This window comes from Neolamprologus multifasciatus, chromosome 15 (genome assembly GCF_963576455.1).
Source record: "Neolamprologus multifasciatus chromosome 15, fNeoMul1.2, whole genome shotgun sequence".
Taxonomy (NCBI): Eukaryota; Metazoa; Chordata; class Actinopteri; order Cichliformes; family Cichlidae; genus Neolamprologus; species Neolamprologus multifasciatus.
This window is the reverse complement of record NC_140453.1, coordinates 21,573,456-21,597,422: the sequence shown is the minus strand read 5'-3', so window position 1 is coordinate 21,597,422 and position 23,967 is coordinate 21,573,456. Positions and strand designations below refer to the sequence as shown.

General features: G+C 38.0%; 1 protein-coding gene across 1 annotated transcript; it reads right to left on the bottom strand.

The window, feature by feature from the left end:
* Positions 1–4,055: 4,055 nt before the first annotated feature.
* Positions 4,056–23,936, bottom strand: slc30a2 (solute carrier family 30 member 2). The gene is made up of 8 exons (XM_085134284.1): positions 23,477–23,936; positions 11,709–11,920; positions 10,711–10,857; positions 9,590–9,743; positions 9,157–9,376; positions 8,752–8,857; positions 5,879–6,013; positions 4,056–5,432 (listed from the first exon to the last, which is right to left on the bottom strand). Exons 1-8 carry the CDS (start codon positions 23,557–23,559, stop codon positions 5,287–5,289), a joined length of 1,203 nt encoding a protein of 400 aa, XP_084990410.1. The 5' UTR covers positions 23,560–23,936; the 3' UTR covers positions 4,056–5,286.
* Positions 23,937–23,967: the final 31 nt, after the last annotated feature.

Sequence of the window (23,967 nt, the reverse complement as noted above, 5' to 3'; positions counted from 1 at the left end):
GACCATGGCTCCAGTCTTTATTTACGTCTAGATTTCCTGTTAAACTTTTAAACTAAAATAATCCAGCTTCTTTCCATCATCAGCAGTCTTTTATTTCACTTTACAAAAACTGTTGCCACACATAAAAATGAAATATCAAACATCACACATGTGACAAGTGGATCGTATGTGACATCACAACACAGACAAATAGGACTTTTTGGGAACCACTTTTTGTACAAGGAAGATAGATGTATTTACACATGTACACACAAAATCACATTATTTGACATATTTACAACAGTTACACAACTTTTAATTGTCACAAATGGCAACGGCACAATAACAGCATTCTCAGACATCAGATGTTCAGAGTGAACAAACAGGAAATGTTTTTCCTTTTATTTATTTTTTTTCTTGGAATGAAATAAATTTTATAAAGCTTCAATTGTAACAGTAGAGCCCGTATAGGAGAACTGCATGTATATCAAAACCAGTGCAGTAAAATGCATTGGTCTTTATTATATTTACTTTGTTTTAACCTAAAATCTGTAGGTGTTGGGTCCTTTATATACTCTCATTTTATAATTTCTAAAAGGAAAAAAAAATATATAGGATCTCTAAAAATTGGTGAAAATATAGAATTTTAAAGAAGATTTTATTCTTTGATTGAACCTCCACATGGTGCGTCTACATATTCTGACTGGCAGTTGAACAAGAAACTTCTTACTGTACATGATATTGAATAACAGCTAACAACCATGCAAGCTCTTGGATCAGAATGGACGTGAATTCGGCAATTTCAATGCATAATTGTCCTTTCATTTAAAGCAACAGTCAACATCAACACTTGATAGCAGCTGGGAAGCATTACAGGCATGTTGGCGGACTCATTGGCTTTTTTATGGGTGTAAAATAGCTTTTTTAAATTCTATTTTCTCAACCTGAAAGAAAATACAAACTAAATCTGAAATCTCCATAAAACATGCTGTGGGTGTTTGTGGATCTAAGACAGTGAATTCTTATAATGTTGAAGATACCCAGCTCCACCATCACCTCAAAATGTTTTAGAATGAAACAACCAGAGAGCAAGTCCCAAGGTGATGCCCTCTAAAATTTCCGGTTTGGTCATAAAATAGCTTTTCCTCTCATGCCAAAGGAGGGAGGCACTTAATAGATAATCACCATAATCATGTTGCTCTAAGACTTAATTTACATATTCATTGTCCCCAGAGGATTAGATCTAATAGAAAAAAAGAAAAATTATGGTGAATTTACACGGAAATGACACCAAAAGCAATGGATACATTAAAATAGTGGACATTTTCCATTAAAATGCTGTGAATTTTTTATGTAATTATATGTAATTGTAAGTCTTAAGTGCTCGGGTCTAAGTGCCATCTTCAGTGTAACTAATGACCTCGCTGTAAAGCGTGCTGTGGATATTCATGGTCCCCAGAGGATGTCTCAGTTAAACTTTGATTGTGATGATTGCATTACCCCCTATCACAGTGCCATCACTTTTTCTGCACTGTACAAAATGAACTAGTACAAACCAATTTAACGGAGAGCTTGCTATGAAAATGTCCCCATTCCTGCTCACCAGAGGAGGTATCTTTACATTTTTCTTTATAAATGATCCAGTTTGTCTTTTTGTGACTCTTTAGGCCAAATTATAACTTTTGAAAAGATTGGTGTGAAACTTCCTGTGGATATTCATGGTCCCCAGTGGACAGTGTGATTACAGCCCATTCTTAAAACTATCATCAGCCCAAACTTTCTGCTTGCTAGCTTGTTCTTGTCCTCTAAGCACCCCAACAGCTACATCATGATTTTGAACACAAACAAAACAAACTGTTGGCCAGATTGATGTAAAATTAGTGGGGGTGGGGTGGGGGGGGGGTCCTCTGCATTCATTCTGTGATTGTTTTTAGTTAAAGTACAGTATAGGAACACTACACTATATGAACAAATGTACTGGACCACACCTCTTAATCTTTAAATAGAGGTGTTTTCAGTCCTATTGCCACAAGCTTATCACATCAAGCATCTAGCCATGCGGTCTGCCTTTGTAAACATTTGTGAAAGAATGGGTCACTTTAAAGAGCCCAATGAATTTGGACACAGTACAGTGATAGGATCCACAGTTGCAACAAGGTATTTCATGAAATTTCTCCCTCCTAGAAATTATATGATCAGCTGCAAGTGGTGCGGCTCCTGTAAGTGTGGTGTGTAGGTGTCCCGTTACTTTTGTTCATATAGTTTTTCTTGTCTTCATATTTCTGTGTTTCTCTGTAGTAGACTGACTGACAGTCACTTTAAACAAACTGGACCCTGGACTAATCTCTTGGGCTTCTTGGTCTATGTTCAGTAATCTGTCCACAATTCTGGGGAAAGTTAACAAAATGTTTAGGTCTCTAGGCCCAGTCTCTTATTTGGAATGCCTTTTGAATTTCTCCTAGCTCTTTGGGATTGGTTGGATTCCAGTACAAAAAAATAAGCATTGCCTTCTTCTGTGGTCAAAAACAAAGCAAAACAAAAATATAACAGATTTGTGTCAGATATGCATAAAGTCATAGCCCAGTCTATAAAAAGGTAAGAGGAAGCTGATGCTTCATGACTTGCAAAACATGAATGGATGGAGAGCAGATGGATTGATGAAAGCCCAGGAAATGGAGAAACATACAGTAGATGGATGTCTGCAGGAAGAATGAGAGAGAGATGAGATAGATGACAGCAGCTGAAACTAATCGTCCGGCTCCAGAACTAAATCATTTTTGCCCTCAGACCCAAATGTCCACTCAGATCTGACAGTGGAGGTAGGTGAATGCTTTTTCAGTCTGACACTTTCCATTCATTTTCCTTCTGCTCAATCCATATGGATACTCTGCCCACCATTATATAAACAGCTCTGAGCTACACATGCAACACAGATTTGATCGTGTCTGTTTTTAAAGGTCGTTTTGGAAAGCTAATTGTGATTCTGAAACTCTTTGTTGTCAAAGTGCTTATCAATCATGAGAAGGAACACGTTTCCCTTTGTTTGGTGGAAAAATGAATACGTCTTTATGTATTTTCTAAAGTGAAAACAAAAGTGTAAACTTATATGTGAGTTTATTACTGAAGAGCTGCACACATTTTGCATGTGACACCTTTAGTGCCACATGCCTCCAACATTTCCTTTTAAGAATGAACATTGTTCTTTAACAATTTAATTGTTATGTCCTTTCCTGTTTGTGTCTCATGACGTCCCTGTGGTCTTTAGTAACAGCACAATGTGGTCTTTGGTGACCAAGAGTACAGACAAAATTAAAAGATTTTTAAAGAGTTATTGTTATTCTTACTCATAAGACAGCATGTTACAGGTACTTGAAACGTGCACAAAGAAATGTCAGAAATCAATCATCAGTGAGCTTTTTAACACTTTAGCACTAAAGATATGTTATGCTTGCAAGCCTTGCATAGAGATGACTACACTGTAGTGGGTCTGGTAGAGCTGATACAACAGACATCCATGTGTCTGTAGTAGAGTTTTCTCAGGTGCTCCATATTAACATCTGCAGCAGATGATATAGCTTATGCCTCTTATTTATTACCTTATGTTCTTGTTACAGAGTAAAGCTGATGTTCATAAATTAATTGGAAACATTTGATTAATTGCCCAGAAGATAATCTGAAAATTACTTTGGACAAACATCTACACAGGTGCCTTTAATCACGTCAGCAAAATCAATCTCCTGTGGTGCTTTAAAAGTGTTTTTAATTATTTTTTAGCAATTTGAAGAAGACTTTGAGGAGACTGTTCCTGTTTTGTGGAACTTACACTAATTTCACAGTTGATTGAATTAAAGTGTTTGAGTGATTCAGCATCTTTTTGAAAGAAGGGATTTTACTACAATTACTGCCTTTCAATTGTAGAAGACAACTATAAAAAAATACTTGCAAAATTAAAAACGTGCAATTCATCACCTTTCACAATGGCTTAATTTTTTAAGTCATTTTATCATTTAAAATGAGCAAGAAAGTTGCATTAATCAAGAAGTGGCTGAAAAAAATAATTTCAGAAAATTCCTCAGATTTATTTGTTGTTCAAATGTCTGAAATGGGCATCCTTCCTTCTGACAAGCAGGGGGCGACTCCTTGAGTTTCAATGAGGCTTCTGGTTGTACAGAACTCAGTGGAACAAAGAAGCTTCACCTCTCTTAATTCAGGATCTCAATAAACACTTTCTTTGAACGTCTATTGTCTCATTATCGAGTAACACTACTTATGTAATGCAACATAATACTAACTTTGTAAACTGTGCTAATTATTACTGCTGAGGCGCAAGTAAAACAATTGTTTTTTTCTTTTAAAGAAACAAATAAAAACTTAATACACAGTGACATCAATAACTAATGTCACTGTGTCTTGAAGGTGTTTTAATACAGAATTTATGGTAAAGTATAACTCATAACTTCTGAATTTTAGCTGGTATGACTGTTCTTAATTTAAAATAGGGTGTCTGATGGAGAACAATTACTATTATTGATCATTTCTATGGATCACTTATATCTATTTTCAACCTAATGAGCTTGTGCACAGGCATTTCCACCAAAAAAAGTGGTACTTGTGACCAAAAGTGGGCACCATCTCTACACCACGAAATTTCTCACCCCAAAGATGGACATCTGTCATTATGAAGGAGCTACCACATAAAGTTATTTCCATGATAAGTACTCGAGTTTCTGCCAGTAACTTTACAGATAACCAGTGGGCTGATTCTTAAAAGGCACCAAGGTAGAACAGAGCAGAACTGGCACCATATTACTGGAAATAAGATATTAGTGGTCCTTATATAAATAGTATTGTGATGTGATCTTTGTTTTGTTGAGGAAATTAATTAGAAGAGGTCAGATTTTTGGTAAAATATGTTTTTTTTCAGGGCCCTACTTTCCTTTATTCTTGAAAATTTCCTTACAAGCTAGCACCAGCAACCCCAAGGACAGCTTCACCCTGATGATTCTTGTGAAATTGTCTCAGTTTGTGATGGAAAAAAAGCATGCCACAACTTTTTGAAGGACTTTGAATTAACTGGCATATTCCACGTTAGCATGGAGCTTTGGTATCAGGACTCTACTATCAGCACAAGCATGATGTCACTGTCAAATCTTTTAAAACTTAATGGCAAAAACAACCAAAAAATTCTTTCCTTGAAGGGAAGCTGCTCTGTGAATACATCCCTCACGACTCCAGACCACCAGGAGAGAATGACAATGTGTCTTAGTCGTCCATGTCCTGCTGGGTCCAGTCCACTCTGGTTGTTTATCAGTCACTGGGGTCCTGGCAGTGGGAGCAGTAGCTCATGTCTTCAGAGTAGAGCTCTACCTGGATGGTGATGCTGTAGAAACCAAACTTGGTATGGAGTAGGTCAGTGGCCTCCTGCAGCACAGACTGCTGATCAGTGCCCTCCTCTGGTGGTGAAACAAGAAGGTAAAAATCAACAGAGCGAGTGTGGTTTACTCTACTGTGGTCTGTTAGGGGTGTAACACAGAAATCCACAATTTCGTATCACAGTTTTCTCTTCCCATATCGGAATATGCTCATCAGCCATGTGGAGCTTTTAATGTCTGGTTAAAGTAGCCTAATGACAATGCAGTTTATTTTTTCTAATTATGACCAAATGATCGTGCTCTTTTATAAAGTCCCACTCCCAGCTTCTTAGTTATTTATACTGATTTCCTCTTTATCAGCTTTTATTGAATTCTTCTGCTCTGTCTTTTTCTCTCTTTAATTTTGAACCCTGCCGACCTGGAAAGTTTGTGGAACTGTATTCTTAGACTTTTTTTTTTTTTTAATTCCCTGTGCATCTCACTGTACTATGCACTGTACGAGTCTGTAGATCAGTGTGTTACTTTACCTACGGCCAGGTGAACAGAAACCAGCGCCTGGCCCAGAGTCAGAGCCCAGAGGTGCAGGCAGTGCATGGACTTCACAGCTTTCACAGACAGCAGCACCTCCTTCACCGAGTTAAACTCGATTCCTTTAGGGGACCCTGAAAAACAACGGGCCATCAAAATTAAGACACACCAAGTTAACAGTACGTCTGTGAATGTGTGGCTCACATGCAAACAGTTTGCTTCAGATGGTTTACACAGAGACTTTGTCTAGCTGATTTTGGCCTGGTATACAGAACAACATTATTCCTCGATAAGCACACAGTAATATATTTTAATTTACTGATCTACAGGTTGAAAAGAAGTCAAATTTGACTAAAATCATGACTAGTTATACAGTAGTTAATTAAACTAGTCACTAAAACTATAGAGACAATGTGCAGGAGGCATTCCTGAACATGAGACTAAGGTAGTTGCATGACTGCCTTCAAAATTTGTTTTGTGTACTACAATATCTATTCTGAAGATCATAAATCTGGGAAATATTTCTACATTAAGATTATAAAAACACTAAAACTAACAGTGAAAGTAATAAAAATAGGCTAAAATTGGACATTTCAAACTATATAAACAGACAAACCTAAAAGGGAAACAAACTGAAAGTAAATTCAACCCAAAAAGAAATATAAATGCAAACTAATCATAAATACAAGTATTAAAACTCTGATGTATGTATACAGTATTACATCAGATACATGGCTCTCATGCACGTTATCATTTTGCTCATTGACACCAAACTGAGGTGGCATCCCCAGCATGTGACCATCTGTCCTCCTGCTCTTTGTTCTGTGCTAGGAAAACCACAGACGTGTTTCTCTGCTGTTTTACACAAACATGCCATGTGGAGCTTGGGGACATACATATCTGAAGCATGAATATCATGAATACTTCAGTTAGGCTCCAAACATGTTGTTTTTTGCACTTCCGCATGACATAACTGTCCTTTGCAACATGTGATGTTAACCTTTTTCATACCAGGTCAAAGCCTGACAGCTGGATCCTAGCTGCAGGCATCATGGTCAGAAATATCACATAAGCTTAATTTAAAGCAATATTCAACCTTTCTCAAAAGAGTTTTTTCTAATAAACAGCATAAACTGATGCAGGGTAGCTGCATGCTTGTTTCTGACCGTTGACCTAAAACAAGCTGCTGGCTTTAACAACACTGAAGTTTATAGGTATTGGTAGGCTGGCTGTTTCTCCCTTTTCCAATCTCATATCAAGCTGAGACACTGAATTTATAGCTTGAAGAGTCAGAAAATAAAAATCAGATTTATGTTTGTTGGATTTTTTTGTGTTTTTTTTCTTTGGCTCGTATTCCTGTTTATCATCTACTTTTCGCGATATCTGGCACCTGGGTACCCATGAATATAGGCAAAGGTAGTTTGTGGTGTTTAAGGCAACAAAAATATAATTTGACAAACTGCACAATGTATTTTTCCACCAACTGTGATAGATTTACCAAAAAAAATATATATATAAATTAAATCAAATCCACCAATTTAGTTTTAAGCAGTTTCACTGGGAACTGTGTGTTTTTTTTTCCTACTAAACTATATTTGCTAACCAAAAGAAGCATGTAATTGAAATTACAACAAGGGAGCTGTCATTAATCATTACATTCTGCTGTTAGCCTGAGCTTCTTGTTACGGGCAGTTGCACAGTTTCTTCTGCACAGTAAGGCCTCGATTATACTCTGCTGCAAACACAAACAGCTGGAGAAACCACGGCTGAGCAGTCATTCCTGCTATACTTCTTTAAAGTCAACCACCTGGGTTGCATCCATGTTTGGTGCATTGTAATGCAAAGACTCTGCAGCTGAGTCTTCACTCGCAGAAAAAGGAAGCAGGCATGCAAACATCTGCACAGACCCTCAACTTCACCATATGAAGAAGAAATTTAAGTCACTCTAAGCCAAGCCTAGAGAGGAGGAGACGCTATAACAGTTATATTTTTATTTTATCTTATTTTATCTTTATTTAGATTTCAAACTGAAAGGGTGTGACAGGAGCTACAGCTTATATAACATCTGCCCTTGATGCCACAATCAGCATGTAAGGAAAATTGTGAACTAGATTTTAAACCTCAGATTTAACACAATAAAAGAAGAAAGATAAATAATAATCATTCATGTCAAATCCAGCTACAGATGAACCCGTTGTATCTAAAGCATCTTCACATTAAACATTTATCACAGTATTGAAAAAATTATTTTTTCTGGACAATCTTTTTAAAAAGTTTCAGTGTGATGCAGGGTTTTTTTTTCAGGACAACAACCTTAGGACACAAAAACTGGCCTGATTTCGTACTGGACTTATTGGATTTCATTGAATTTGTTATAATTCCATTTAAAGAACTTCTGGAGATATTATGTTGCAATTGTAATTTTTTTGCTTTGAATCAAATCTTTGAACTTCAATGTGTTTAATTAAATTATAATAAATAAATAAATATCAAATTTATTGACGTACAACAGGGTTTGTTATCATTACATGGGTTTTTGGGTTTTTTTTGAGTAACTGCATTATAATTTCTGACAAGAGTTTGTGAGTTTTTCAAATATATGTTTTTCCATTTTGAGCCCACAAAGTCAGTTCCCTCCTGCACTCAAAGACAGGCATTTCTACAGCTGATCTCCACAGACCAGTATGTAGATAGATCCGTGGCGCAACAAGCAAGAGGAAAAACACATGTGTAAATCTGGTGTGAAGTACCCCTTTTCCATAATAACAAAAATACTCCATACTTCATGGGAACTATCAGGTACAGTATATGATTACACTATTAAAATATGAAAAAGTATTTAGAACATAAGAAGCTGTTGATTGTTTAATACCTTCCATGAGTATCCTAAAGACGTCTCTGAGGATGGTGACAGTGGTGCAGAGAACAAAGACAGAAAATAGGAACGTGCAGATGGGGTCTGCTACTTTATACTCGGGCTGAAAGAAAGAAAAGAGGTTAAGGACACCTTAAAGAGCGAGGAAAAGGGCGTCAGATGGTGATTTCCACAGTCACGAGGCACTAAAGTGCTCCAGGCACAAAAACAGGAACGTCTTGCAACACAACAGAAATGCTTGAATCTTTCATCCATAATACATAAGAAACCATGCATGGTTTCTTTGTACACATTCAAATATAATTCTCTAATGCTCAGAATACAAATATGCATGTACCTGCATGTCTTTGTGCTTTTAATATGACTCTGTTTTATATCATGTAATACATCTGTTTATCTGACCCGGAAGTAGATGATGGTCGCCGCCACCATGACGCCGACACTCTGCAGCAGGTCTCCCACCACGTGGATGAAGGCAGCACGGACACTTGTGTTACCATGACTGCCGAGGAGGGCGTGCGAGTGGCCATGAACCACGGGGCTCTGACCATCCTCGTCAATCTGGTGGTAACCGCTGCCGTGAGCGTGGAAGGTGGTCGAATGGTGGAGGATGTACGCCATGCTAGAGAAAGGAAACGAGACAAAGGGTCATCAGTTGTATTACAGCCATCTTTTAAATACTGTCTATGCTTTTTGTTAGTAAAATATTTGTAATTTTTTTTATTAATAGTAAAAGTAATAGTAATATTATGTAATGGTATCAATAGCAAAAACATAAATGGAGAGCAAAGTTTTTACAAGCGTTAATATACTTTTAAAGGTGTGAAGCACTCACACAATATTGACGATGACAGCACAGCCAGAGGTGACCAGCATGACGTGTCCATCAATCTCATAGTCGTTACGTACGATCCTCTCAATGGCCAAATAGACCAGAGCTCCAGTGACGATCCAGATGGACATGACTGAGATGAATGCCCCGAGGATCTCTGGAAGGAGAAGAAAATCATGAACCTTTAATACTTTGTTGTAGTCATGCACTTCATCACAGATAATAAGGAGGCACATCTATTGTATGCTGCTGACCATATACATTTAAAATTAAACGGCTTCTTCTGAGCTTAAACTAAACTGACTTTACTAATACGTTGATGGCCTCAATCACCAGTTCCCTGTCTTAGACCAGGCCTCCCTCTCTACAACCACAGCTTCCAGCTCTTGTGAGGTGGGCACTAAAGTGTTCCCAAGCCAGCCGAGAGACATAATTTCTGCAGTGTATCCTGGGTCTACTCCAGGTCCTCATCCCATACTATGCCAGAAACATTTCAGCTAGGAGGTGGTAGGTGTGTTACTCAGATAGCCAAACCACCTTAATTGTCTCCTTTCAAGGAGAAGCAGCAGCAGACTGACTGCAACTAGAAATCCTGTCCATAAGAATTATGAACAAAGTTGGTAACAAAGAGGAACCCTTTACCAAACTGCAGCACCACTGGACTCTTGGAGAACTCCCCACAGAAAACCAGAGGGACATGTTTAAATGCCTTCTTCATAAAACACATCAAAACTGAAAGAAGGCCACATTAGATTCTTCTCTCCTGTATCTTGGTGTAGATGTTTTCAGGCAGGCTGATGAAAGTGATCACTTGAAGTTAGAAAACAGCCTCTAGTTCTAGTTTTCTTAAAAAGTGAGACCATCAATCCAGGCTGACATTACCTGCCCCAACTTTTACACAGGGATACACCAGTGCATGCAACCAGGATAGCCACAATACATCTAGTGACTCAAGCAAGTTTTGCCCATGTGGAGTTTACATGGACAAAATAAAAGAAACTCTACACAAAATTACTCAGGCCCAGGGACTCCTACAAATGACCAGCAATATAATGCATATACGAAATGTTTGTCTCCAGCATCCAGTCGACATGAAGCTGAATTTGAATTCTTATTATTCTCACCTGATCTGTGCCAACCAAAGTTCATGGTTTTGGTGGGCGGTCTGGAGGAGATCCACAGGGAGAACAGGCTCACCATCATGCTGCCAAAGTCTGTCAGAAGGTGGGCCGCATCAGTCATGATGGCCAGGCTGTGGGCCAGGTAGCCTCCTGTAAATCAGGAGGATAAATGACACTGGGCACAAATGATAATGTATATGAGCCATGAGACTGCGTTTATAATAGTCTGCTTAAAGATAAGGAAAGAGACATAATCCAACTCATGTCACTTTTTTTGTTATGTAAATGTTGAATACGATATCCAAACAGAACAGAGCAAACAGAAAGTGTGAAGCTGTGTTTATTTTCATTCACATTTAGCTAATAAAAAAGATTTTTATTAAAAAGTGAAGTGTGTCGTAGCTCGCCAACTGTGAAAGTACCTGCTGGGTAATAACATCTCTTTTAATAGCTTTTAAATACACCCATCTTAGACACTCAGAGGTATATTAAACATGTGATTTAAAGCCTCAGTTGCCTCAGGTAAAAGAGCAATTTTATTCTTATAGATCATTTTAAATATCCGTGCAACCAGCCAGTGAATGTCAGCCACCATTTTATTCTCTTAACAGTAAAAAAGTTACACTACAAAAAGAAAAACGAACCTACACTTTTACAGGGAAATAAAGGAGTTCCTCAATAGTTCACCACTGAAGCATTTCTTGCTGTGATGCTTATAATGATACTAACGTCTGCATGAACACTTGTCTGCATGATTTTATTGCTCCCGTCAAAAGTGATCATTTGGTCAAATGTAATAGCTTCTTATGCTTTATAAGTGCTTATAACCATCTTCTTGTCATAAGTATTGTGTCCCACACAAATCTCCACACTTTATGATGTGTGAATATCCAGTAGGGAAGTTTATTTATGTCCACATGGTTGAGAAGGCACATAACAAATTAGGTCACCATTTAAGCTGCTTTCTTTTCTCATTCATTTCTTTTCTTGGTGCTTCTTACCTATGACCTCGCCGATCATGAAGACGAGGCAGACTGCTGAAGCGATGTAGAGTTTCTTCTTGGCCAGCAGCTTGTCCACGCTCTCCTCGCATGCCGACGCTTTGGGGCCGTGGCAGTGAGCGCCGACGGGTCGTTTCAGCTCGATGGCGCCCGACATGCCTCCATTCTTTAAAGGGAAGTCTGAATAATGTTCTTTGGAGTCTGGAAAGGAGCTGCAGGGGGGCAGAAAATAAACAATAGTATATTTTCACAGGTTGAATGAGTGAGCTTGCCATGAAGGATGCTATTATCATTTAGCTGCTCCTGATCAAACAATGTGACCCTCAAGCTGTTCCTCCTGAAGAACCTACCTATGATGCACAGGGCTGCCATTATAATCTTACACCTGCAGTATTGTGCTGTTGCTCTAGCTTTCAGCACCACATTTAAACATACTTGGTTAAATCACCTGTATCAGCTGTAATGTTTGATTTTTTTTCAGGTAATGAATGAACAGAGTGTTGTTCGCTGTGTTTTTTGATGTTTCATTTGTTATATATTTTTATGCATTTGTTTATTCTAAAGCTTTTATGTGACCTTCCCTGGGAAAGAAGGAAATTAGCAATTTTGGCATGTTTACATCTCACATTTTCTGTATAATGATGTGAGTAACTTGGACTATTAAATAAATAATAAATATAAAATAATAAATATGAGTGTTGTCACAGAGACAGTTCCCAGTTCAAACCCTAACTGACAAGCATGCTGGGTTAACTGGTAATTCTACACTGATCATAAATGAGAGGTAGATAACATGTGCTCCAAAGCTCAGTTTTAATGCATTGTTAAATGAGGTCAGTGAAAATAGAAAAGCACTATATACAGTATAAATAATATAAATCATGCTTGGCTGTTCAGACAGAAAGCATTATACTTGAAGATGTGAGCTAGTCTGCAGTGTGATGGGTGCATTTAAAGATAAATCTACTTATTAAGAAAATAAATTATTTTTGTAGCTCAGCCTCCCCGGGAAAGTCTATGCCAGGGTGCTGGAAAGAAGAGTTCGTCCGCTAGTCGAACCTCTGATGCAGGAGAAACAATGCGGTTTTCGTCCTGGTCGCGGAACACTGGACCAGCTCTTCATCCTCTCGAGGATACTTGAGGGTGCATGGGAGTTTGCCCAACCAGTCTACATGTGTTTTGTGGACTTGGAGAAGGCATTCGACCGTGTCCCTCGGGGTGTCCTGTGGGAGGTGTTGCGGGAGTATGGGGTGTCTGGCCCATTGCTACGGGCCATTCAATCCCTATACAACCGTTGCAAGAGCTTGGTTCGCATTGCCGGCAATAAGTCGGACTCGTTCCCGGTGGGTGATGGGCTCCGTCAGGGCTGCCCTTTGTCACCGGTTCTGTTCATAATTTTTATGGACAGGATTTCTAGGCGCAGCCAAGTGGCGGAGGGCTTTCGCTTTGGTGGCCTCAGGATCTCATCTCTGATTTTTGCGGATGATGTGGTTCTGTTGGCTTCATCGGGTGAGGGCCTCCAGCTCGCACTGGAGCGGTTCGCAGCCGAGTGTGAAGCAGCGGGAATGAGGATCAGCACCTCCAAATCTGAGGCCATGGTTCTCAGCCGGAAAAGGGTGGAGTGCCCACTCCGGGTCGGGGATGAGGTCTTGCCCCAAGTGGAGGAGTTTAAGTATCTCGGGGTCTTGTTCGCGAGTGATGGGAGAAGGGAGCCGGAGATCGACAGACGGATTGGGGCTGCAGCTGCAGTAATGCAGATGCTGCACCGGTCCGTCGTGGTGAAGAGGGAGCTGAGTGTAAAAGCGAAGCTCTCAATTTACCGGTCGATCTACGTCCCTACCCTCACCTATGGCCACGAGCTCGGCCATCCGGGAGGGGCTCAGAGTAGAGCCGCTGCTGCTCCACGTCGAAAGGAGCCAGCTGAGGTGGTTTGGGCATCTGACTAGGATGCCCCCTGGGCGCCTCCTGGGTGAGGTGTTCCAGGCATGTCCCACCGGGAGGAGGCCCCGGGGCAGACCCAGGACACGCTGGAGAGATTATATCTCTCGGCTGGCCTGGGAACGCCTTGGTGTTCCCCCGGATGAGCTGGAGGAGGTGGCTGGGGAGAGGGAGGTCTGGGCCTCTTTGCTTAGGCTGCTGCCCCCGCGACCCGGCCCCGGATAAAGCGGATAAAGATGGATGGATGGATGGATGGATGGATGGATGGATGGATGGAATTATTTTTGTATCTTCTGACCGACATGTCTGTTAAAACAATGTAATTTCAGCCTTAGTAAAACCCCTGTCTGATCTCATGGAGGCTGGCTTTTTGTCCATCCTTGTAACAGCTGAGGTGTTTTAGGTGTTGAGTGAACTGATTTTTTTTTTTTTAGCTAATGTTACAGCACAGCATCTTTTGATAGAGTCCCAATGGTTTACAAAGTGGAAACCTGACAAAGTGCATCGCAGTCAGTGTTCACTTAAGTGAAAGAATGGTGCGCTGTTTCGTTCGATGAAGAACCCATTAAAATCGATTCATGCTGACAGTGAAGGAGGGTGAACAGACTGCCCTGTTTTACAGTCCAGAACTTCACGTCACGACTGCTCCTGAGTTTTAATAACTCATAAGCGCTCCATCTTAGGTCTTGTGCGTTGTGTCGTTTTCTATTCATCCAGGTTACAGCAGTGTTTTATTTGAGAACAAATTTGTGAATGAAAGTCATATCTGACCAAAATGTTGTAAAAACAAACAAACAAACAACAACAACAACGAATAAACAGCAAACAACAACAAAAAAAACTTAAGAAAGTGTAACAATCCTTTGACAAGCAAATTATAAAATTAGTGCTTCTTGTGTATAATAAATCAGACTGTAAACTTGAAGCCAAGCGCTGCCCAAACATCAAACATATAACAACAAATAGATAAATGTTTTTTTTAATACGCCATCCATCCATTTTATTTACCATTAATCCTATTAGGACTGCCAAGGTTTGGAGACTATACCTGCTGTTGTTTGGCAAGAAGAAGGGTGTACCCAGTTCTGGTCACCCATCAACCACAGAGATTCACGGAGACAACAGACAACCATTCAAACCCAGTACCAGGTAATTCCAAAGGAATCTGAAGGAAGTTGATTAGAATACAAAAACATATGTACACTCAGCAGCCATTTTATTAGTTACACCTCACTAGTACTGGGTTGGACAATCTTTTGTCTTCAGAACTGCCTTAATTCTTATAGCACAGATGGAACAAGGTTCTGGGTCTAAATGTTGCTGAGTTGCTGCCATGTGACTGGTAAATATATGTAATAGTGAACAACTGAATAAATTACCTAATACCTAATAATCTGGCCTGTTTATTTGGTAATTTAGTAAATTAAAACAGTAGCAGTGGTAAAATAAATAATACTGTAGTCATTTAATAGTTGCCATTCTGTTCATTTTGCACATAAATACAGAATCTTTTCATTTAACACCATCTTGCCTATCTAAAATAAGATGCTTTTCATTTGAAAGTGAAATTTTTCAGTGTTCAATCTGGACATTACACATCTATGTATACTTGAACCCTGGCAAGATGCAGACCCGACTGGATTACTGCTGAGAATAAAAGAAAATGCTGACCTTTCCATCATTGTCTCTCTCTCTCTCACACACACACACACAGGTTGCTGTTCTTATCATGCGTGGGGGAGGATTCGATGATGTGACTAATGAGGTGGAAAAAAGCTAATTTGGCCTCACTTGAGATAACCAGACACACACTTTAATGTCACACTCTTCACACAGGAGATTGCGAGCGCTGTACGATTATCACACACACACTCGTCTTCGAAGATGTCCAACCTCAAAAGAAGCAGCCAGGCGGAAAACAGATTCTGTTCAATTGTACCAACGGGACACGAGAGAAAACCACACACACACACACACACACACACACACACACACACACACACACACACACACACACACACACACACACACACAATGAAACCTTGGGGTGATGATAAATTCCAGAGTGTGCAGAAAAAAAATATCCTGTTCAAAAGATTCATGCAAAATATCCTCAGACATTAAACACACTGTGTGGCCTGCAGCGCAACATTGTCAGGGGGAAGGGCTGCCTGTTAAGCAAACATCTGTGCCATTAACATCTGTAACCCTTCTGCCAAATTCAAACATAACAAGATTTTTTTTAATCCCGTTCTGAAGGTAAACTGAACACAGTGAAGCCTGATCATTTTTTTTCATGACTTTTCATCTGTGCTGTCTAAAATGTTGGTGTATACATGTGTACATATATGCTAGTATATGCATTTGTATATAGGTGTATGCGCATATATATGGATTTCTTGTCATCTTATTACTCCATTTATTTTAATCTATTCTGTTTATTTTGCCTACATTATCCTTATGTTCAGTACTTGTTCAACACCTGATGTCTTTTAAACATGCTATACAAATAAAGCTGATTTGACTAAAGGTGGACTTAATGGTGGTTTTATATTTATTAAGGGTCAAATGTTTTTGTTTGCACTTTCTTACTTTCTCATCCAAAACTTCTGGTGCAAATTAATACCTCATGAAGTTACTGCTTATTTTATTTGATCTAGGTAGTAAATTGCACCTTTCTATTGGAAACTATATGGTTGTTGGTCAGCACTCCTTAATCAAGTGGCTCCTTGGCTTTAAACACTGAAAACACTCCCAGCCAACCGCAGTAATACCACAGCTGTGCCTTTAACTAGCTCAGTAGCATTCAGCACTAATTTGTCAAGTCAAATAGTCAAATCTATTAATTAGGTGGACATATTGTGACTGTAACATTACCTGCAAAAAACACCCCAGAGAATTGAAAAGTGTGTTTAACATGATATTTGAAATGCAAATACAAGTTTAAGTTATTTAAAATCCAATATATTGCAAAGTTTTTACAATTATGTGTTTGTTGCAGTCTATTTATTTCAAAGTGGTGACGATGTTTTGACCCTGGTGGTGACTGGGCTTCAATTCTTTTAAGAAATAAAAACACATTTGAAGAAAAAGCTTTTATGTTTGTTTGTAATGCATATTTTCCTGTTCATACATTTTATGTGTAACACTACAGACCTTAAAAAGAACAAAAGTTGTACAAACAACAAAAAAAAATATTGGTGCATTTTAGTTTTTGCTTTCAGCTTTTAGTGCGAATAGTCTTAATGTTTTTAAGTCCTTTGGTTTAAGTCAGACGATCGCAGGTCAAACATAACTGTGTCTGAGCCAGAGATGTGCAGTAACGCGTTACTGTAACGCGTTACTGTAATCCGATTACTTTTTCAAGTAACGAGTAAAGTAAGGGATTACCATGTAGGAACGCTGCGTTACTGCGTTACTAAAACCGTGATTTTTTGCAAGAATGTCTCATGACAGTGATGTAAGCAAGTGCAACGTTTGTGAGAACAGCTGTGTGCAGATCAACAATGGATAATATATCAAGTACGGAGAGAGTATGAGCGTCCAGTGTTTAAAGCGTGGAAGTACTGACCTTACTTTGAGTTTGATTCCATAAAAAGTGACAAAAACATTAGTGTCTGCTGTTCACTGCCTGGGAAGAAAACTTCTTTTTACAGCGAAAAAAAACCCCTAAACTTCCAAGCAAGCACCGAATGCTACCACGTAATGGGAAACTCACAGAGAAACTGCCGTATCCTTCCACTGACCGCTGCGGCACACCTGCACCAGGGTAAACCTCCGCCTACCAACTCCTGCTTTACAGGTGAAAATAGAGCAACAGCACCGCTAGTCTTTGACTTTATTTATTTTCTGCTGTGTTTTACTTGCATCTATTTGAAAGAGTGAGTGTAAACACAAATATACATACATATATATATATATATATATACATATATATATATATATATATATATATACACACACATATATATATATATATATATATATACATATATATATATATATATATATATATATATATATATATATGTGTGTATATATATATATATATATATACACACACACATATATATATATATATATATATATATATATATATATATGTGTGTGTGTATATATATATATATATATATATATATATATATATATATATATATATATACATATATATATATATATATATATATATATATATATATATATTAGAGATGGCACGATACCACTTTTTTGTGTCCGATACCGATACCGATATCATAAATTTGGATATCTGCCGATACCGATATGAATCCAATATAGTGTGTTTTTTAATCAACAAAAATGTTTTTTTAATATCTTGCTGCTTTTTGTATAAGTTCATACTCAAGTTAAAAAACAACAACAACACTAAAGCTATTCTGTTATACCTGTATGTAAAAAAAAACACACTGCACCCAAAATATTTCATAGTTCAGCAATACTGATCAATCTAATAAAGTTAAACCTGCACCATCCTTCCTATTCTGGTATTTTAAAGAGTACTTAGCAGAAATATTAAGCGACCTAACTAATAGGGTTGCAAACTCCCAGCAAAAGAAAATAGGGAACCACCCTCTTCCTCATGATGCTTAATCAATGTAATCAACTTTAATTTGATGCAGGGTGAAAAAAATTCACAGAAATAAATTATTTTTCAAGAATAATTAAATAGATTCAACATCTTTCTTCAACAGAATTGCAGAATTCACAGATGGTACTTTCCCAAAGGAAAAAGTACTACAGCTTACTAGGGTATATTAGACTTAACAGTTATTATATACAGTAATGGACTTCTATACATTTTACATCAGATTAAAACTTTGGGTGTACGATTCAGATAATTATTAAATAATTAAAAGCTAGATATTTTAAATGAGAATAAGAAAGAAAAGTATGTCTTTGTGCCCCCTTTTCCCTGTTAATGCCCTATCGGCCCCCCTGGCTAAACTTTGCTAGATCCGCCCCTGCACAGTTACCAGCCGTCAGCTGCATAGAAAAAGATCCTGGTGTAGAAAGTAATATTAAATAAATTCTAACAACAGCTTATCAAGCTTAATAGTGCTGCTGTTGTTCAGCCGCTGGTTTCCTCTTTCTGGTGCAAAGTGGGCCAAAAACAAACAAGAGAGATGGACTCGCGACAGAAAAGCCGATCAGCTGATCATTAAGCAGTTTCACGATTTAAGTAGCAGAGGGAGGAAGAGAGAGGCAGTTGCTCTTTAAATTGGTTGTTAAGCTTAACGCGGGAATGCTTTAGAAACATTCAGAGATAAACTTACACACTTGCTTTACTTCTATCTGAGATAACTTCCTCGGAGATAAAATGTTTGCTAGCAGGCTACAAATACACACAGCCGCTCTATCACGTGACCACACTGCTCCGACGTGCTACGGTTATGAGCCGAGTTATGCCGTGTCTCAAGTTTTTTGAGGTGCTTTTTTGATATTTAATGGATCGGATTACATTTTTTATTTCTCTCCGATATCCGATCCAGTAATTTAGGTCAGTATCGGACCGATACCGATACGTAATATCGGATCGGTCCATCTCTAATATATATATATATAGAGATGGCAGAGATTATATATCTCAGAGATTATATATATATATATATATATATATATATATATATATATATATATATATATATATATATGTGTGTGTGTATATATATATATGTGTGTGTATATATATGTATATACATATATACGTATATACATATGCATATATATACATACATACACATATATATACATACATACACATATATACACATATACATACATATACACATATATACATATACACATATATACATATACACATATATACATGTGTATATGTATATGACTGCCATATTCCTCTGGCAGTCATCCTCAAGTACTTTTTTCACTGCCACCCTTACAAATTGACGATATGGCAGACCCAATGAGTCTCCTTAAGATTATTAACATTAGATTTTCTTTTCAAAGTAGATTTCATGTCTTTGTCAATACCCCACAGGGCAGGTAAGCAGCGTTTATTGTTGCCCAGCATCGGCAGCACAGACAGAGAGAGAGAGACCTCGGGGAAAAGTCAGTGATCTGTGAAATGAAATGAGACCTTGGAACTCCAACGGGGGAAAAAAACAAAATCATAAGCATTTAATTACAACTGCAATCTGCTGTATCAGAACATCCCGCAGCACTTTTGTTAACACACAGAAGAATCTCTGCAGTGAGAAACTACTGAGCAGTGTTTTATTTTTACAGATATGCATATTAATGTTTCAGCAGACAAATCAGTGGAGTACAGAAGTGATTATCATCTTATTATATCCTCATCTTTATGTTTTATCACTTGTGATGTGCAGGCTTTAGTAAATAGGCAGTGTGTGTGTGTGTGTGTATATATATATATATATATATATATATATATATATATATATAAAAAATTGTTTCTAATATTTTAATTAGAGGTTTTGAAAGCCTTTCACTTGGTGAGATCTTGGTCAACAGTCCATGTTTTTAACCTTAATGAAAGGCCCTGGTTTTATCCAGATGATCCGGCTTTTTTATGTAAACAAAAACATTTATTTTTAAATGCTTGTGAATGACCCATGAGATTTGCCTTTGTTTTTCCCCAGAGAGAAGAAAAGTCCACATCAGTGCACCATAAGTCATGTTTACAGTTTATGATGATTTCACATCACATTGCAGACCGAAGTCACATTTCCTTTTCATCACTGGTCTTCAATCTGTAATATTTATTCTCATGGATTAGATTAAATCCATAGTGACACGCCTATTATGTTGTATATTAAAATGTATATTAAATTATATATAAATCCCTTAAATATTTTGTGCAATGTTGGTCAGACAAAATAAATCATTTGTGATGTTGTTAATTAGGTGATTAATGATGGATAACAGCATCAGCTATTGGTCATTAACAAGAATTTGTTTTCAAACTCTCAATAAAATCCAATATGGTCGCATCCATTAAAATGACAACCACTTGATGTGCCTCAGCCTTGGGACCTCCCACTGAAATACCAGGAATAGGAATTATTTGCTTACATCAGTGGTTTTTAAACTGTGGGAGTTTATACAGGTGGATGTGACCAATCAAGGAAAATATGCAGTGGACTAAAGTTAAATAGATCTGGTTTTTCTGAAATTAAATGTGCTGACTATTAATTTTTTTTTTTTTTTCAAATTCAAGTTTTCTGGGGTGTGGACCTTTTCCCTTCTTTTTTGTTTTTTGGGCATGCCAGAAAACATTAAGTAACCACTAGTGTACTGCTTGGTGCTGAATGACTTACTGACATTTGACTGAAAAATGTAAGAACTGCTGTGCCTTTGATATCAAAGGTTTTAATCTCCTGATTTTGGCTTTGACTAAAAATGTATTTTAATGGTCAGAATTTATTTTCCACATTTACTCTGATTAATTAACAAACATTTAACAAATCTTCAGGAAGATGGAAACACCCTTACTGAATCCACAGCACCATCAACCGGTCACGAGAGTAGTTACTGATCACTAAACAGAGTGAAAGATTTTTTTATTTCTTTTTAACCCTGGTAACCTCAGACTCATGGCTAAAGCTTGCAAGTGGTGCACAAAGCAAAGTTTAAAAATCATCAGCATAGCCATCAGTTAGATGTTACAAACACTTTAAAAGTGAATTGCATGGACGGATTAACGTCATTAGAGATACCTGGGTAAGGATCAGTTGGCGCATCCCTTCTTTCCTCCTCAAACAATCAGGCACTTACAAACAAATACTTTGAGTTTTTTTTATCTCAACTTACTAATTAATCATCCAACCACTTTTGTATTTTTTACTTATCCATATTAAATTGATTTTCAATGATCTTTTACTCTATTTTCGGACATTTTATAAATGGATTAGCAATCATTGTTCCAAACTTATGCAAACTTCTTATCATTTTCGTTTTTACTGCTTGAAAAACAAAACAGCAGATTCAAGCTGATAAAACAGAACTTCTGGTTGAGCCCTCCGGTGATATTTGGCGGTGGAAATTAAATGAATTCTAAGTGATAGACTGAATAAGTCTGACTTTGGAATCGTTGGATGCTCGTATTTATTTTATTAACATTAATTCTAATGTTTACATCTATTCCTGTGTTTTTGATTACGAGTTCTGCTTATTCTAAAATACATCAAAAATACTGTAGAAATATTTGGTTTAAATGTGAACAATAAAGGTCACTTTACTGCCAGCTGGGGAGGAAAATGCTAAAGGTGACACTGTAAACACATGCGTGCACTTGCACAAGAACGGCGCAAATGGTGCATGAAATCCCAAATGTAGCGCCATATGCACATCTGTGTGTGTTTCTGAACACTTCTTTGAATCCCAAATGATCAGTAGGCCTATTTCACTTATTTCTACAAAATCATGTTAGATCAATATGCTTTTTTATTTGATTGATTCAAAATACACAAATAAATACAATACAAAGGCCCTGCAAGTTTGCACTAATATTTGCAAGTAAGTAAACACGTGTTTCCCACCCGTGGAGCTTCCCTTTTTCTTCTCCTGCTTTATAAAGCGTAATATTTCTGCCACCTTATCTCTTTTTAATCATGTTGTATCTGGAAATTATCTTTAAAAAAAATAAAAAAAAATAAAACAGCCAGTTTTAAAGCGTGAAATCAAAGGCATCGATTCACTTCCAACTACCAGCTTCACTGACTTAAAAACAGTTGATCAAAGAGGTGGAAACGTGCTTCATGAGGGCCTCTGAAGGCTGAAAATAACACTAACAGATAATTCTGCAGGATTATGATTAATGGCTGAGTGGGCGATTGCATTTGATTTTCCTCACGTATTTCATATTAAAGCGAGAGAGCGTCTCCACCTGTTTTTTTTCTGCAGCGCGTTGAAAAATCACCAGGTGTGTTTCTGCAGCAGCCGGCTGGATGTTGAGCAAACAAAGCTGATGCACATGTTTGCATCAGCTTTGACTGTGTGCATAAAATCGTCTTTTTTTCGTTCATTTGCTCCGCCATCTATATTTTAAACTCAGTGGGTTTTTTTTTTTAAATTCAATTATTAAAAGTGGTGTTTTTACACGTGGGCCTCTTGAAAATCCTATACAACGTATTTCTATAATGTGGGAGCTATTTGTTAAATACGCCAGAAAAGGGGCGCATTCCAACTATGTTTTAATATTTTTATTATCCTATCCTAGAATTAAAAATTCGAACCAGCTTTGTGTATGCCTTTTAGTGATATTCTCCAGCAGGTTTAAGCACCTACATGGAGTGTGTGTGTGTGTGTGTGTGCGTGTGTGTGTGTGTGTGTGTGAGAGAGAGATTGCAGGCTGGAGCCTCTGCTAATGACAGATGATGAGTTTTTAGCATTGCTCAGTGAACTGGCCCCGGGGCCATTTGTCACAGGCTGTCCAAAAACAAGCCAAGCATGGAAATGAATTTGTTCATTCAATAAAACAACCCGTGAGAGCCACAGCCTGCTCAACGTGCACTATAACAACCACTCTCAGTGCGCCTTCATTACGCACGTTTATAAGATAATGTGCAACAATAGTGGATTCTTCCTGCATCTATCTTAAAATTATAATTTAAAAAATACTATTTTGAGTTTTTTATTAAAAATCACAAAATCTGCTTACTTGCATTTTTCTTTAAGTGTCAGCAAACAAAGAATTGTTGTGCCCCCCCCCCCCCCCCATTTTATACACAGTTTATGCCCCAAAATGACTAAATGTGTTCACATAACTTCGTCCTACATGTGGTATTATTCTTCATGCAGCTGCAGTGATATGAAGCAAAGCATTCCCCCACCTTTGCAGTTTTAGTGAATATGTCTTGGCATTCTTCTCGTCTATGAGGTGAGATTTTTCCGAATTTCCAGCATTATTATCCATTTTGCAGCCAGCAGTCAGTTGGTGTCCTGTCCGAGAGGCAAAAAAGTACGACTTTCTTTTTTCTAAGGTGAAGATGATGCAGGTGAGAATCGACCGGTCCGGTCTTCCTGTTGTGCAGTTAGCGCGGGGAAATCTCAGGCCGAGACCTCATTTCTGTGAGCGCAGAGATTTCAGTACAAACGAGGAAATTCCTTCATTGCAGTGCTGAGAGGCAGGAGGAGGAAACCACATGCGGCTTTTTCTGAGGGAGGTTTTAATTTGGTCCGAGTTGCAGGTTCGAACGTGGAGCTGCAGCGGCAGTAATGAGGCACACAGCGCGCTGATCACTGCAGCTGCTGTGACTGGACAGCAGAGATACCTGCAGCGCACAACCTGACTGAGCAAAGAAAGTCAGTTAGCACGGCAGCT